Source organism: Rhamphochromis longiceps, linkage group LG22 (genome assembly GCF_057381845.1).
Source record: "Rhamphochromis longiceps isolate RC_006_pf linkage group LG22, R_longiceps_female_GT1.1, whole genome shotgun sequence".
In the NCBI taxonomy this organism is placed as follows: Eukaryota; Metazoa; Chordata; class Actinopteri; order Cichliformes; family Cichlidae; genus Rhamphochromis; species Rhamphochromis longiceps.
The window spans coordinates 17266601-17285053 of NC_140577.1; the positions used below are offsets into that span (position 1 = coordinate 17266601).

General features: G+C 42.7%; 1 protein-coding gene across 4 annotated transcripts in view; it reads left to right on the plus strand.

The window, feature by feature from the left end:
• The window catches only part of ripor2 (RHO family interacting cell polarization regulator 2), a 62941-nt gene that overhangs the window by 20658 nt on the left and 23830 nt on the right, over positions 1-18453 (plus strand). For all 4 annotated transcript variants that reach the window (XM_085396606.1, XM_085396609.1, XM_085396607.1 and 1 more), the window contains exon 2: positions 17756-17876. In XM_085396606.1, coding sequence (XP_085252732.1) covers positions 17756-17876 — 121 coding nt within the window. The remainder of the gene's footprint in view (positions 1-17755; positions 17877-18453) is intronic.

The window sequence follows — 18453 nt, forward strand, 5'->3', positions numbered from 1 at the left end:
ATAGATTTAAAAAATCAATCAGCCTTCAGAGTGTTTCATCTATGCTCATGATTCTTACAAGTCTTTCAGACTGCGATTGTTGCAACTCTAGCTCAGGAGGTTCAGCAGGTTGTCCTCCAGTCTGGTGACTGATCCTCGGCTCCTCCGCTCTGCATGTCTAAGTAGTGTAAAAGTATTTAGTATTTATTTATTTATTGTCATTGTCAAGAACAATGAAATTGCGTTTGGGGCTTCCATACAACCCCAAAAAAAGAAGAAAATAATAAATACCCCTTAAAACCCAAGTGTACATATTTAACCCAGTGTGACTCCAATGCAATAAGACAATCCTTAGCAATAATGTTCGTAGAAATTCAGACAAAGACCTGAGAAACATGACAAAATACAACAATGCAACCCATTCAATATTATTGTACTGTGAGATATGATATCAGATATGATAGTTATCTATTTAAGAAAGAGGGGGGGGGGGCAGGAGGGGGAAGAGAATAAAGATATGATGCACCAATGCAGACCAGTTCATTGCTATTAAGAAGTTGGATATGGTTATTGTCCGTGAGAGGGGGGCAGAGAGTTCAGGAGCCTCACAGCCTGTGGATACAGGCTGTTGGCCAGTCTGGATGTTCTGGCCTGTATAGACCTGTACCTTCTCCCTGAGGGCAGCAGATGGAAAAGGTGGCGCGCAGGGTGATGTTGGTCCCGCAGGATACTGTGCACCCTCCTCAGACAGCGAGTGGGGAAGATATTACTGATCTCTGGCAGACTTGTTCCAATAATTCTGCCAGCTTCTTTCACCACCCGCTGGAGTGCTTGCTGATCGGCCTTGGTGCAGCTGGGGAACCACACTAGAAATCCATACGTCAGAACGCTGCTGATGGCACAGTTGTAGAAGTTCAACATCAGAGATCTGGGAATGTGTGCGCTCCGCAGTCTCCTCAGGTAGTAGAGGCGCTGTTGGGCCTTCCGTACAACTGAGGTGATATGGTTGCCCCAGGACAGGTCCTCGGTCACAGTTACCCCCAAGAATTTAAAACTGCTCACCCTCTCCACAGCCTCACTGCCAATGAAGAGAGGCAGATGGTTGTTATGACCCCTCTTCCGGAAATCTACAATGATCTCCTTGGTCTTTTTGGTGTTTAAGACCAAGTTATTGTCGTGGCACCATGACTCTAGTTGTTGCACCTCTGTCCTATAGTTTGTCTCATCATTGTTGGATATAAGTCCGAGCACTGTAGTGTCATCTGCAAACTTAACAATGAGATTGGACGCGCAGGAGGAAATACAGTCATGGGTGAAGAGAGTGTATAGCAGAGGGCTCAGAACACACCCCTGAGGGGCACCGGTGTTGACCACAAGGGTGGAAGAGGTGTTCTTACCCACTCTGACACTCTGTCTACGGTTAGTGAGGAAGTCCACAATCCAGTTGCACAGAGAGGAGTTAAGTCCCAGTTGGTGGAGTTTGGGACGGAGTTTGTATGGCCGGATGGTATTAAAAGCCGAGCTGTAGTCTACAAAGAGGAGCCGTGCATAGGTGTTCCTGTGTTCCAAGTGCTTCAGTAATGTGTGCAGCACTGTGGCGATCGCATCCTCGGTTGACCGGTTCTCCCTGTATGCAAACTGGTGCGAGTCCAGGGATGGTGGAAAAGCAGCTCTGATGTGTTTAATGACCAGTCTCTCCAGGCATTTGGCGGGAATGGGGGTGAGTGCCACAGGTCTGAAATCGTTCAGACATGTGACATTTGACTGTTTTGGGATGGGAACGATGGTTGCTGCTTTGAAACAGGATGGTACCAGTGAACAGGACAACGAGGTGTTATATATATAGAGGTGAAGACGTCCGCCAGGTCCGCAGCACAGTCTTTTAGCACCTGGCCCAGCACTCCATCCGGCCCGGCCGCCTTCCTGGTGTTAATGCTCCGGAACACACGCCTCAGCTCATGAGTGCTCAGGACCGGAGCAGGGTCGGTTGAGGGGAGAGGGGACAGGACAGGGTCGGTGTTCTCCCTGTCAAAACGGGCATAAAAGAGATTTAGATCCTCAGCCAGAGTAGAACTGTCGGCTGAGGGTGACGGTGTTCTTCTTTTGTAGTCCGTGATAGCCCTGATGCCCTCCCAGACCTGCCTTGGGTTTGTGTTGTTCTCAAACCTGGCCTCGATACGCCTCCTGTGCTGCTGCTTGGCAGTCTTGATGCCTCTTCTCAGGTTGGCCCTGGCAGCACTGTATGCCTCCTGGTCCCAGGATTTGAAAGCGTTGTTCCTTGTTCGAATAAGTTGTTGAACTCCGTGTGTCATCCAGGGTGGATTATTAGGGAACACACGGAATCGTTTCCAAGTTGTTACATTGTCCACACAGAAACAGATGTAGTCCAAGACAGTGGAGGTGTAACTGTCCAATGCGACACGATTGTCAGTGTCCTGCACCTTGAATACATCCCAGTCTGTGCAGTGGAAACAGTCCTGAAGCATCGGAATAGCATCCTGCGGCCATGTTCTCACGGTTTTGGTTGTAATCCCAGTGCTCTTGATCTTTTGTGTGTATATTGGGTGTAGCAGAAGGGAGAGATGGTCTGACAGACCCAGGTGGGGATAAGCCTGGGCTCTGTACGCATTCGCCATGTTGGTGTACACCTGGTCCAACGTTCTATCTCCTCTGGTAGCACACTTCACATTACGGTGGAAATTGTGAAGTACAGATTTCAGGTCCGCGTGGTTAAAATCCCCAGCCGCAATAAAGACACTGTCCGGGTGTGCTACCAGGCTGTTATTGATGCTGCTGCTCAATTGTGCTAACGCTAGCTTAGCATTAGCATCTGGTGGAATGTAAACAGCGCAGATGTAAACGGCAGAAAATTCCCGAGGGAGATAGAATGGACGGCACTTTAACACCAAAAGTTCTTTAAGTGGTCAGTGGCACCATTTACCATCAATAAATAATCAGCAGCTGAGAAAGGTCAGAGAGTTTTTCCTTCCCTCGTAAATGTTTTGCCTTCTAACTGCGTTGGCTAAAGTGCTACTGTATCAAAGACATAAAATTCGGCGCTGTTGACCTTTAGCGCACGCGCTCACCTCTCTCCTGCTCATCCTCTGCTTCAGGCTGCAGATAAAAGCTGCCGCACTATAATAAAAAAGAAGAAATCATAAAATAAATGTCAGTTATCCGTACAGGAGATCACAGCTGGACCAGATGTGGGCTTTGTGAAACATCTGTGCGTGGAGAGGCTTGGGTGTGAGCAGGTGAGCGAGTTCATGCGATGCCTGGTGCGATGGATGGTGATGCAGCGTCTCTGCTGCCTGTCTGTAGCATCTGCAGCACCATCCACGCGCTTCTCTGTGAGCGTCTGAGTCATCTTTTCGCTTTTGTTGTCATACAGCGACTCTCTGAGCTACACCCAGTACCAAAACTTTAACACGTCACACATCAGCACATAAACGGACCCATGTATTATAGCGTTCACTGGTTGTAAAAGCTGCCCTGCTCCTTACTGAATCTCCTTTATAAGCAGTGCAGAAATCTCCACGTTAACTTGAAGTATCCAACTGTGAAATAACACTTTAGAGGGAAAGGAAAGTTCTCCTCTTCAGTGTGTTTCTGCACCAGAGAAAGTTGCTTTCAGGGACATGATGTTCTTTTTCTGTCATTTTCCATTAGCCTTTTTTTTTTTTTTTAAATCCCGCACAGTGTGATTTTTCTCTTTCATTCAGCCGCTGAGTAAGTTTTTGTGTCGTTAACATTATAGTAATGGCTAACTCAAGGCAACAGGAGGAATGAATGGAACAGAAATCCACCATGACTTCTGTTTGTGAAATACACCCACAGATTTGAATGCATTGCTGGTAAGAGAGAGAGAGGTAGAGTATGGGCATATGGTTGTATTATGAAACAAATATAGCCAGAAAGCATGTGCTTTATGGATGTAGGTCATGTTTTGCTTGTTTTCTTAGAGAAAATGTGGTCAGATGTTGCATAAATTTCTTTTTTCTCCTAAGCAATATATCACTGTGTGCAGTTTTTTACCCTATTAAACATTAATAAGCGGTGATAACTCGGGTCAGCAGGCCTGATCTCGGCCCGTTGTTAGTAATAAGTCCAGAGAAATGTTGCACCTCACAGCTGACACAGTGGCAAACCCTGTCGCTGACTGGCTGATTCACACATGGCTGTGCGATACTCTGAGATCGTGTTACCACAGCAGCTGCCAGCGGTGAAAACATTGTCTTTTCCCACTGAAAATAACAAATGGAGCTGAAATAAGCTGAATAATCCTGTTTTGTATGGTAACTGCATTCCAGCGCTGCGGCATAGGTGGCCACTTTCAGTCGGAGCCATCGCATGACGGACAAATCAAAGGACCAGAGGAAGCAGGGAACGGGTTCTCATGCTGACACACATTCAGAGCGCACTGATATGTTAATCAAGCGTACCTTTTTATTTACATGTAGAAGAAGACAACGTGGGGCTTAATCTTCTGCGCTGCTCCCCTTTTTTGATTTCGAGGAAAATGTTTTCGCTCTCTTGCTGTGCCGATAGATCAGTCGGCGTCATGAAGAACAAACACCTGGTTAAAACATATGTAGCCTTTTTTTTTCTTTGTCAGAGCGTAGGGTGATGTTGTTAAGACGCAGCGTTTCCTGTCCGTGCCATCTGTGTCATTTCTGACTAAGCATCACAGATGGGTGGGTTTATTAATACTCTGCAATCAAGTTAGGTGAGCTTGTATGAGCTCAGCAGCAAACGCACTGTGGCTGTGCTGTTGAGGTACTTCATTTTGTTGCAGCATTCAGTGATTTTTGACTGAATCTTCTAGATCATTAATCTGGATGCATTCACTGTTAAGGCTTACAGTGATTGCAGCACGACCCTCCTGCTGAAATGCCTGAATGTAACCTCAGGCCCCACACGCCTCAGTTAATCTGGTCAAATTCCACTTCATATCCTGCTCTTAATTTTTCCCGTGCGCCGTGAGGACCCTGATGACTTATAATTGGAGTGGAGTGACCAAATTCGCATCTTACTGATTTTTTTGGGCAGATTTTGGCGCACACACTGGTGTCTGAAGCGGTGCAGGTGTCTTTAAATGTTGTGAAAAGGTGGAGAGAAATGATCTTTGACTTTTCTGACAGATATAAATAAATCTATTAATAACTGATTAGTTCACACATCGATAAATCGGGAATAGATCGGGTCGATATGGACTTAAAATACCTGCCAGTGCTGTGTTTCCGTGGTGAGTTTGTGATAGAGCTGACATTGGCCTCCCCCCTCTCTCGCTCTAAAACTCTCTCTCTCTCTCTCACACACACACACACACACACACACACACACACACACAGAGGCCACCACAGTACCGTCACATCCCGTCTGCACTGCATCCAGTTCCCAGTCTTTCCCACAATAAAGCGTTTGACTGCATCAGATGACTGAGTCGACTCTCAGCTGATTCTTTTTATTATTTATAGGGTCCAGATCAGTTCAGTGATGACCTGGTAAAGCTTTTTTCTTTTTTTCCCTTTTTTTTTTTTAAGTAAATCCGTCACCAATTACTAATTAGGTCAGGATTTCAGGCAGAGAGACTATTTTTGGTCAGAAGTGATACGAGTAAAGAGAAGTCAGTCTTTCTTATTGAGAAGGGAAGCATCAGTTTATCATCAGCCATGTTAGCACTGGCTGAAAGTGTGTGTGTGTGTGTGTGTGTGTGTGTGTGTGTGTGTGTGTGTGTGTGTGTGTGTGTGTGACGCTGCAGATAAGATAACATCCACAATTATCAGTGATATCTGTTTTATAACATCAGGTTTACGTTGGCTAAATCTTTAAAAATAGTTTGATGAAGAATCGCTGCACTTTAACATTTTCCTTTAACAAAATAAGGAATAAACAGCAAGAAAAACATGTTGTTATCGTTCCAGCATCCGTAAAAACGGCTTATTTGTTGTTGTCCTGGTATAATTTTGATTTTAAAAGAATCAGTGCGAGCTATCTCCCTAATTGGAGCTCTTGTGGAAGCTTCCTGTTGAATAGTCTCACTGCTCGCTCCAAACAGAAATCGATTCCCTGAACAAACTGAGTTAGTCTGTGTTGTTTTACATGTGTGTTTGGGTGTCATGTTGAACATTTATGTTCTTTCTGGAATTTCCACCATTGTGGCCGTTCAAAGAGATAGCTGAGGGGGGAAAAAGAGCCCTGTGAGCACATGTGGAGACGACTCACCAGGTACCAGCATCACACACGAAGTTTTTGTTTCTTTTCTTTTCTCTGTGTGACGGATTCCTGGAATCACAGGCTGGTGACTCTGAAATGGTGTTTATGATCCTGCACATGATGGTCAGTCATAACAGCGTCAATCTCTCGTTTCAGGTTCAAAGCTTTTTACAAATTCCCATTTGTCCCACAGTCGTGTTATTTACTACACCTTCCTCCTTCTTTCTGGATGTGAGGGTTCGTATAACATGCTGGTAAGATTGGATTACACAAACTAGAGATTTATACCTGTCGTCTACAAGTTTAAATTTCTCTATTATCTCTATATATTTATCATCAGAAAATAAAATAATTGAATATATAAATATTCGTCTTAAGTAAACATTAACATAAAACTTTATAGGGGACCTAATATGTTAATTTCTAGGTAGCAGAATGAGTTCAGATGACTGAATATGAAAACCATATTTAATCCATATTTATTTTGCTGGCCATATATAAATTACCTCCTCTGCTCTTTTAATCAAAGTTTCTTCTGATTGGCTGCCCCTCTTTTACTTCTTAGTTTTATACATATTGGGCTTTAAATTATGTTTTTTTTTGTGTTCATTATGGTAACACCTGGTTTTGGACCCCTTTCACTTTAAGGACATGGACCCTTTAACCAGCTTTCTTGTGATTGGCTGCACTTTGCAAACAAAAGGTCTCAGAAGCGAGTGGTCGGGGCTGCTCTGCTAAAACGGACATATTGGGGACTTGCCTCTATTTGACTGACACCTTGCAGGGCCAAGACAAGAAAAAAAGACTGTCTGAATCAGTGTGAATCCTGAGCTGTGGCTCACACTGATTGCGTGCACAAACACTGGTGGTCTTAACAAAATATATATGGCAGAAAGTAAAGAAAAGCATAAAATATCCTTCTTTTTAAATCTGTAATAACTGTTTTTAGCCACTGAAGGGCACTTGACTGAATGCATTTGCAGCACTTTCCCTTTAACATCACTTTCCCCTCTTCTATGGGAAATTTCTGGCTTTTATGTTGCTGAGTGCTCAACTGTGTTCACCAGTGAGTCTGTATGGAACTCTTTCTCCTGTTTCAGAGCAGACAGCTGTTTTGTGAGATCTTGATTAGCTAAAACATGAGACTGAGAGACTGAGCCGAAACTAAAACTTTAGATTTTGGAATCTAAACAGTGAGCTGGAGGATGTTGAAGTTCAGTGGAGTGGATTCTTACAACCAGACAGTAGTTTAACCCATTGTTTCTTGCTGGTGGGGAAAACTGAAGTGAGAGTCATGCTTAGTAAAAGTGTTTCATCGGCACCTCAAAAGATGACATTTTTCTACTCCACAATGTCATCTTAAAGCACTTTCCTCCCAGCTTTATAGTGAGCTTTGAGAAGCCTTTTCAGTAAAGATGAATAAAACCTTCCTCCTCGGGAGCAACGCACACTCTTTTGCAGCACTGTGGATAATAAGGCTCCCTGTTCCTGAAGTCATTTTTCCTTGTAAAAGTAGCTGTAAATGTGTAAATCCTGAATCGGGTTAAGAAGCAATATCGTGAGATTTGTGCTGTGTAGTAATGTAGATTCACATCTGCATGTGCACCCCGCTCAGGTTCGTAAACATGGCTGTTCTTGTGATTATGCATCGGTGTGTTAAGCACATTTGTCAGTGTCACATATTTTACCTGCAGGGAGTTTTGGATTTAAAACCTGTTCTTTCCGGGACATTCAGTGATAAATGTTCCCTTTCATCATGAAATTAATCTTAACTAACTAATACATGCATGGAATGTACCATATTACTTATAAAGACGTGTCCACGTAGGAAGCGAGCGGCAGCAACGCCGCTGAGATTCAGCGACTGTGAGCAGCGACAGAAGACGAGCATTTGAATTGACTGCCATTGATATGTGGCCTGATTGTAACCGATTGGTCCCTGGCAGATATTCCAGGCTCCGGTTGCCTAGGTAACCCTTGAGCGTAGTTACAAAGTTATTTATTAGATGCAGAAAAGTTTTAGTTTTGTGATAAAGGCTCGATTTAAAAAGATGGGGAGCACTGTTTTTAATCTGCAGTGTGTAGCATTTTGGGAAGTTAATGGCTCATGGTACAAACATGTTAGCTAGCAAGCACGGGTAGCAAGGTGAACTTAAAATCTGTTGTTTTTCATGTCTCATTTAATATAACAGTGATTTACAAATGACCAGTGACAGATGAAGAACTTGGACATCTTGGATCAAATCCTTAATAACTCCACCATTTGCTCAAAGAGTCTTTAAGGTGTAACATCAAGCCTTAATAATTAATCAATAATATCATGATGGGAAGGCGAAGCAAAACTTAAATGTGGTAAACTGTTTATTTGTTCCAGGCTGTAAACACCTCTGCACCTCTGAGATGGCTAAATGTTTCAGCAGCAAAGGTTACTGCTTCATGGATGATTCAGCTGGGCTGAAGGGACACACGTGTACAATTTTGTCACATTTTACTTCCATTTCAGTGATACATCAGGACAGAGACACAGAGAGTCCCAAATTATACAAGGAAAGATGCTGCAACAGCTTGAAATATGGATAAAATATGAACATTTCTTTGTTAAATCATCTCTAAAGATCAAGTTTTTTCTCAGAAGTTTGAGTCATTAAGTTGAAATTTTGAGATTCCTGACCTGAGAGTTTTACTCATTGATGGCAAAAAATGTTGGTGGAATTGATCTTCCGTATTGAAAAAGCTCATTCTTTCTGGAGAAAAATCTGATTGCTTTACTTCCCGTTTTGACTTCTTTCACTCACTGCAATGGAGAACATTGCAGTTTGTCTGGTGCACCCTCAGTACTGGAACAAGCACTCAAAATTAGCCAAAACACAGCTAACCCTGAACCTTTTTACCTGTTTTCGATGGGCTGACATGCTCTCGCATATGTGACACACCTGGTTTTTCATTGTGAACAGGAAAAGAAAATCATAGATGGAAACAACATGTTTATTTTTTGGCTCTGGGTTTGCAGCCTGCAGCAAGTTTAGCCCGGCTTGGAGCTAGACCAGCAGTTACCCTCCTCACTGAACCAGTTTATACAAACCTGGACTCATGGATAACTGCGCAGCTTTCAGGCACACGCTTGCAGCCTGCAGGCTGTGTTGGAACATGTTACTTCACTTCCAGTCATCGCCGATCGCTTCAGTTGGTTTTGTTTTATCACAAACTTGACTGTTTCAGCCGGACTGCTGCATCATCTTACATATTTCTGCCTTTCTGCATTGTTATCAGCACCTGCCTTTCTTGTTTTTCTAATATCTTTCTGTTTTTGTACGCACAATGAGATAAAAGAAAAGAAGGAAATAATGACAAGCAGCACAGTCACTTTTAATGATGTATTTATGTGTTGAATGACATTGAAAGCAGCATCTTTAAAAGCTCAGGATATACCAAAAAAAACAACAGCTTTTTTTCTCCAAATGCAGGTTTGGTGCTTTAAAAGCTTCGGCCCTGTAACACGAGGGTGTGTGTGTGTATGTGTGTGTGTCCTACTTCTTGGCAGTTGGCTCATAACTGTTGTTTTACGTAACACACTTCATCCCATTTTGTCTGCTGTTGCCATGGTGAGGCTAATTTATACAGGCATTAAGAATTAGCCCTCTCTCATTAACATGCACTGTGGTTCTGATACTGGTTTTTGCACGTAAATACACACTCGTACACGCTCTCACACTCTGAGGGTTATTCAGAAGTTAAATGTTGATGTTTGTGAGTTTGGGTGAGACTGTTGTATAAGAGAGGACGGGGAACGGAGAACAGCGAGCACAGTGAGGGTGCGTTTTGTGCAGTTTACAGCAAACGAGCACAGCGCGAGCAAGTGCTGTGATTATTATTCAGCAACGTTTTAGATGCACGGCAGAGTTTGTTTACATGTACGATTACACCAAATATTAGTTGGTTTTTTTTTCTTGATGAATCGCTGCTTATTTTTGCAGTGCCATATTTTAACACCTTGTCTCCCTTTATTTATGGTTTTACCTGATTCATGCTCTTCATGGGGAGAGAAAAGTGCCCCCTCATGCTTCACCATTGACAGATTTGGCTGCACAGACTGAGGATGAGGGAGTCAGAGCAGAGTGAGATGAATATAAAGGGAGCAAAACAAGAGAAAGAAGAGTCACACTGTCAGTGAAGAAAAGACCATTCTGGGTGAAATCACTTCAGATATCTGAGTCACTCGAGTGAAACCTCACAAACATGAATGAAGGGTGGGGGGATAAATGATTAAGAGGAACAGCTGCCTCACATGTTCCTGTGGGGGATGTTAGAAAACTGCTGATGCTGAAATGCAGAGGAAGGAAAGGATGAAATTGTGAAATGGTTGCGTTAAGTGTTCTTTTGTTGACTCTCGGTGGAAGACTACTACATCAAAGGCAAGGATGGATTTAAAGCCAAGTGTTTCGAAGCTAGCGCTCATTTTATTGAAAATTGATAGACTGTATATAAAAGAAGGCCTTAACCATTAGTTTCCAAAGTTCCATTTTGAAGCTTCATTGTTGCTTCCTTTCAGTGCTTTCTAATGAAATTCCGAATTCATTTTTAAATTAATATGTATTAATTACATGCAAAGCACAACATGAACAGGCTAAAGTTTATACAGCAGAGCTGCTGAGACCTTATATCTTCAGCTGGCCTGTCCGATCATCTGATCAGGTGTTCCACGCTCTTATTTTGAAAGCAGAGGTGATCATGCTTTTGAGGTTGTATCATATGCATATATGAATCTTTTTAACCTCCTAAGACTCGAACTCTTTCATGGCATGCATTTTTAATTTCTCTTTGCTATTTGGGCTGATTGGGACCTGGTGAATGTAAAAACAAAGAATTACCTGATTTTTGTTTTTGACAAAAATAAGATTTTGATTTTAAATTTCGATAGAACAGTGGCAGCATAATGTCCTCGTAAGTGGATATCAGGCCCTTGTAGAGCAAAATGCAGTATTTTGGTCTAGACAACTGTGGATGCCAGGTCCTAGGAGGTTAATGTGTTTTTATCCAAACTGTGAAGCACTTTATAACTTTAAAAAGTGCTTGTGGTGGAATTAAGGCACGACGGGACCACAAATCCGTGTTATGAGCCATCTTTATTTAACATTTGCATCACACCACCACAACAAACCCCAACCCCTGAGTCCCTGTGTTTATAACTCGGCGGGCGTGATTAAGGATGCCGTGCAGATGCGTCCACCCTCCCTGCACGGGACCGCAGACCACGCCCCACCACAGTGCTAGACAAAGTTTTGAAAGTAGATAAGCGACATGGAGATCTGACTGAGAAACCAAGAGCTCTGAGTGCTAATGGTGGCATTTCCTCCTAATCATATCCTGCTTGAGCATCTGTTTTGTTCTATTAGTGACCATAAGTCATAAAATCAACATCATGCTGTGTTAAATAAGACTTTAAACGAGCTGTTAAGATCAGAAATTTGTCAGGAAAGTGTTTACTGAGGTTAAAGATAAAGAAAGCAGTAGGTTTGTCCTCGTATCCGTGTCTATGTGGTCTGGTGGTTTATAAACACCTATTAGTGAGCTGGAAAGGCACATGCTGGAAAATGACCATGCTAGCAATCATGCTAGCTCAGCTGATGATGTCAACCACGTGACTCTTGCCAAAACATATCCCACTTTGCTTGAAGAAGCTCTTTTGTATTTGCAGTTGGCTCTCACTATTAGTTTTGAGGCTCTCTCGACCCTCATTAACTCAGTAGGGCTGTCTCTCTCCCTCACACAGAATCACTCAGTGATGGTGCTAATACGGTAATGTACGTGAACATTGCAGAGCTAACAGCAACTGCTCTCTCCAGCCACCTCTCCTTTGCTAATTGCATATTTGTAATTTGTCCAGTCTTGCCAAGGCGCAGCTAAGAGTACTGATTAATGTGATGCTTACAAGACCCTCCAAAAAAAACCCCACAGTCACACAAACACACTCATGAGGTGTTTAAGGCTGCGATGAAAGACCATTGAATGGCCTGACTGGCAGCTGTATTCAGCATGGGTAACGCCTGGCACCAAACCAGGACGCACTGCAAGTGGGTATTGTTGTTCTCGCTCTGAAAGGCTCTTTAGACGAGATGAGCGGTGACACTAAGAGGTGCGGAGGAAAGGTTTTCATGATTCAGTGGTTGAACTCAGCCCTTTATATGTGTGTGTGTGTGTGTGTGTGTGTGTGTGTGTGTGTGTGTGTGTGTGAGAGAGAGAGAGAAACATCTATTTAAATGTTGTGGTTTTTTAAGGAGCTTGCTAATACTTTTGAAAAGTTTAGAAAATCCCAAAGCTTGGACTATAGTGTGAACATTTATCACACTACTCACACCAGCTGTCCCCTACAAGAGAGTAAAAGCTTGATAGATTTCCTATTGCTTTGACTAATTAGCCTTTAAACCATTATTAGAGAGGAATTTAAACTGGAATATATTTAATTAGCTTAAGCTTTAACTAAAGAGTTGGATCTCTTTTGTCTTCAGAGGTGCTTTTTTCTTAATGGCATAGATCCAATAACATTCTGGAGACATTCCTCAGAGATTTCCATATTGACATGAGAGCATCACACAGCTGCTGCACATTTGTCAGCTGCACATCCATGATGTGAATCTCCCGTTCCAGCACATCTCAAAGATCTCTGGAGCCCATTCACACTGAGACTTCAATAGAAACCAGTGTGGATGATCTGAGCTTTGAGTACACTCTGGTCATAAAGGGGTGGATAAGGTCATCAAGAGTTCTCAGGTTGGCTGTGGTATTTAAATGATGCTCGGTTGGTACTAATGTGCCGAAAAAGTGCCAAGAAAATATCCACACACATTAACCACCACCAGCAACCTGAACTTGTTGATACAAGGCTGGGTAGAGCCACGTTCTCAAGTTGTTTACTCCAAATTTTGACCCTATCCTGCTAATGTTACCGTAGAAATCAAGACAAATCAGACCAGGGAACGTTTTTCAAATCTTCTATTCTCCAGTTCTGGTGAGTTGTAGCCTCGGTTTCGTGTTCATAGCTGACATGGGTGGCATCAAGTGTGGCCTTCTGCTGCTGTAGCCCATGAGCTTTGAGGTTCAACACATTGTACATTCAGAGATGCTGTTCTGGGTACCTTGATTGCAACGATTGTTATTTGAGTTATTGTTGCCTGCCTGTCAGCTCAAACCTGTCTGGGTATTCTCCTCTGAACTCTGACATCACGAAGGTATTTTCAACCAGATAATTCTCTATAAACCCCAGAGATGGTTTTGTGGGACAATCACAGTATATCAGGAGTTTGTGAAGTATTCAGACCAACCATGCAATGTTCCACATCACTTAAATCACCTTTTTTTTTTTTTCCCCATTCTGATGCTCAGTTTGAACTTCAGCGGGTGATTTTGACCGTGTCTCCATGACTGGACTGAATTGATGCCAATTTCTTTGCCAATTAGATACTTGTATTAATGAGCAATTGAACCACTGTACCTAATGACGTGGCCAATGAGTGTATATACAGTTTCCAATCATAACATATTAAAAAGAGTCAGTTTGTCAAATTCAAGAAACTGTAAATGGCTGATCAAATAATGGTGTTGATCAGCAAATCGATTATTTGGCTCATCATCTCATCATGTAACAAACCGCTGATCTTCATTCAGCCTGTTTGTAGCAGCTGGAGAAACTCACAGTCTAGATATAGGTGCAGATAATTTGCTTGATAATTAAAAGTGAGGTATTTACTTTGTTTCTGAGTTCTGAGAGCACGCAGAGACAAGGTGATTACCTTTTATAAAGCACCACATTTATCCAGCAATGTGTGGGCGAGTCCCTGAAAATGAATGTAGGACAAACACTCTTTGAGTTTCATACAGCCTCTGCCTGACAGGCAGTGCCAGAGTTTTAGTGTGCACGCCGTTGTGAAGCTGTTCTGTGTTTGAATCGTGTGAGTACTCTTATTTTACAGCAGTTTTCTCTGATGGCAGGGAGAAGTACTCCGTGTTATTCCCTTGCGTCCTCACCGTAGGCTGTGTGTACATCAGGATACTCGGGGGATAATCTGGTACCATTGTGTATGGAGTTTAGTGAGCACATCTTCTCGTTCTCCATCTTTGTTTGTCTAAATACAGTAGATCTTTCTGAAAGTGCTGTAAACAGTGTCCGGCCTGTTCTGTTATTATCCAGAGAGCATTAGGTAACTGGATGTACCATCATTTCCTTCCCACTGCTCCTCTTTTAGGAGAGTGAGTCAGAAAGTCCGCAAGACATGTACAGAAAGGCAGAAAAGTGTGTTTGTTGAACATCCAGACACCAAAATGGACCAAAAAGCTTCAGAGAATTACAGCAAATTGCAGCTCTCGTGTAACGTCTCTTCCTTTGCTGTGTTTTGGCTAGTAATGGTGATTACCGCCTCTCAGGAGAATCATATCCCGATAATGTGACCACATCACATTATCTAACAAATCTGCTTTCCAATTGTATATTTTAGACCAGAAGCATTACTCTGGGTTTTGTTTTGCACATATCAGTGCGAGTAACAGTAATGAAGTGCAGGTAAGTGGTTCTAATATCACAGATTTTTAGTACTCTTAGCTACATCAAAGTTGAGGTGTGGAGTGTCCTTGTGTCGTGACCATAGACTGTATATATAAGATGGATGTGCTGCCAGCTTCCAAGTCTGAAAAGCGATGCTGCATTCTTTTAACGGCCAGCAGGGGGCAAGTCATCTGGTTTGGAAAAAAAAAAAGACTTCAAGTTGTAAAGAAGTCTATGGGGAAAAATGTCTTTTCTCGGCTCAGTCACTGAATAGAACATTTTATAAATTATGGTCGACTGTATCGTTACAGTCAGAAAGGAGGACTATCCAGGTTTTGTTTACTGGCTAATGAGTTGTAATTGACAAGTCATTATTTAAGCGCTCGCTTGTCACTTCAGGGTTCAAAACACCAAAATGACATCGAGTCTTCACACTGAGACTTCGCTGACCATCTTTAACACCATTTGTGCTCTTGAGAGAAATAAAACTCTTTTGGATCTGTTTTTTTTTTTTCATTGATACAGATGAAAGTGTATGTGGATTCATTCTTGTTCATTTATATATGTAGCAGCAAATAGAGAGGTGAAGATCCAGTGTCGCTTAAGGCAGAGAGAGCAACACTCGTTTTTAGTAAATGTCTTCAGTGAGGCAATGCTGTTGTTCTATGTTGCAAGAAAAGTGCCACAAATAGTTGGGTAACAAATGAAAACAGAGAACCGAAGACTGCAACGCCCTCTTTGTTCTCCGCGCAGCTATATAGTGGTGGTGCAATACGAGCGAAGGGGGTATCTGATGTTCAGACATAGTTTCGACACCAAGACCCGAGTCCTGCTCGAAATGATAGTGCAGGGCGGAAGTATAGAGTCAGTTTATCACTGCTGTACTTATTCTTTAAAAGTTTCTGGAGGGTTCTCAGGCTCAAACTTCAAAGCAGTGAGCAAAAAAAAAGTCTGCAGATCATTGGTTGGAGGAGAACTGCAAAGGCGTGCAATAGGAGTAGCAAGTTTTACATTACGCAGTAATTTGATCGGCTGGTAATGTAAAAATATTGATTTATACACCTTTTAGTACAATTGTGAAAATGGCTTTAGCCACTTTTAAAATATAAAAATAAACATAAAATATTGGGTCTTCTGTCTGTAAAGATATATATTTTAAATATATTTTATATTTTCTAACTAATCCTGACAAAACTAGGATTGTAACGCCTGTCTATGCAATGGTCCGAATCGCCTATTTACTCGGTCACAGCCACCAGGGTCTTCTGTGTTCTAGGCAGCTAGCTGCTATTAATAGTCGCAGCCGTATCAGTCTCGCTACATTATTGTTGCTTCTCTGCAAAACAAGGATCTAGTCTTTCCTCAGACCGCGTGCTGGTTCTTTGTGTGGTCCTCAGTCCAAAGGAGCTGATATCAGGTTGCTAGTTTGGCCGCCTGTAGTACCACAGACAGAGGCTTAATGTGTGTGCTGCCCTGCTCCACCACCCCACACAGACGTCCTCTGGAGAAATAAAGATGGATCCAGTAGGACAAAAGTGGGGTATGATTACAAGCAGCAGCACAAATCCAGAGTTTTCTTTCATTTGGCAAAGTTGTTTTAACTCGTACGCCTGGGGGATGGTTTGTGTCGCTTGTGAGAGGAGGGGAAGCAGACGCAGAGGAGAGCTGAATACTGAGACAAGCTCCTCTGCTTGTTAGTAAAGTTTAATTTGATGTGACAAATGTGTCTCTCTGTTCTTCTCCTTCAGGCATTTCTGTATTAGGCGAGAAGCAATACAGATTAACAAGACAGATCGAGCCTCCTCTGACTCACACAAAGTTTACAGTTATCATGTTATTGTCACCAACGTTGAGATGTTGTTTGTTACTCGGGCATGTTCCAGGTTGCCGTTTGTCTTGTGATGTTGCAGAGGGAGTTGACATTAAAGCAAGGAATAGCAGCGTGTGCAGGAAAGTTCAGGAAAGCGTTGTAGTATGTGAAGATATGTTTGCACACCTGTGGAGATGGCGGGGTATTGCTCGAGTAACACGGTGCTTTCATCTCAGTATATGAATAGAATTTAACAAGCATGTCCTGGTATTTAAAGGACCTGATTTCAGTCTCTTCTCTCATCCTATCACGGTGTCTTTCTGCAACATCTATAACCTTTTCCAGCTGTTCTGACCCATGCTGACCTCTGACGCACCAAAACAAAAGATTTCACTCTATAAAGACTTTCCTCTATTTTCCTTTCTTTTGCTTTTTCGTGAGGTATGAGGAAGCTTTCCTTGGTTAATTCTTTGAACTTTTTCTAAACTGCGCTTTGAGGTTAAATGTCAGCCTGCTGCCACCGAAGCACAGCGATCTGGACAAATTCTCACACTGCCGTTTGAAACTGTGATCCAGTTATCTCAGTGGATTCCTCCTTTGGGCGCTTGATCTCTGCTACATCATTATCTGACAGCTAAATTTGGCTGTTTCGCCATCTATTTTCAGCTTGCTCCCCAAGTGCCCACGTGAATCATGTTGCACTCCACATCTCCGGCTTAAGGAGAGGCTAAAAGCTGACAGACTGCTGCTGGTAAATATAGGCACAGTGATTTTAAAAAAGGAAGAAAAAGCCTTAACTACAGAAGTGGAAGACAAGACACGCCAAACACTGGGCTGTCTGTGGAATTAATCAGTCAAATGTGGTGATTAGAAGGCAAAAATGGCCCATTGAAGCAGATGTGTGGCGTATGTAGTGACTTCTGCGTGACGTTAAACAGCTGTCAGTCTGATGAATTGCTTATTGTCACATAGTTGATTTGAAGTGACAGACGTCATGATTTGTGACACACACCTGAGGAATAACAGTAACAGTTGAGGTATGTGATAAATAAGTCAGAGGAGTTGAGGCATGTTAGCACAGGCTCCGAGTGCTAAGCATCACCAAGTGTGCCTTCTTTGTGCTCGCGGCACTCCAGGTAACCTCACTGTTGACGATGTTTCATGCATTACTGACCCCGATCCTAAATCCTGCACATGTTGTGCCTTTTCTGCAGGAGTGTCGTCACGAGTCCCGGAGATCATGGCGACCGGAACCCACTCCCCCGGCGGGCCAAATGGCATAATCCGGAGCCAGTCGTTTGCGGGTTTCAGCACACTACAGGAACGGCGCTCACGGTAAGCGGAACTCTGCTAAGCTGTTCAGCAATGATCAGCTGGAGTTACTTATTTCTAAAACTGTAATCTGGGTCACACGGTGAATAAAAGACTGGTTTGAAAATGACACATCATGGTGCTACTTCTTTACTTCTATGTCAGCATTTAATAAATAGGTTATAAACAGTACAAAAGTAAGTACCTCAATACTTCTAAAGCAGGGGTCCCCAACTCTAGGCCTCGAGGGCCAGTGTCCTGCAGTTTTTAGATGTGTCCTCGATCCAACACAGCTGATTCAAATGGCTAAATTACCTCAACATGTCTTGAAGTTCTGCAGAGGCCTGGTAATGAACTAATCATTTGATTATGGTGTGTAGACCCAGGGTGAGATCAAAAACCTGCAGGACACTGGCCCTCGAGGCCTGGAGTTGGAGACCCCTGTTCTAAAGCATCACCTGGATGTTGTTGTTAGATGTTCTAGTAAAGGAAAGTTTGAGTTTTACTGTTTATAAATTACAATAAAACAAAATAAATGAATGAAAAGATTAAGACAAACTTTACTGAGCTAAAGGATTACACATGCAGATGGCACCATTCA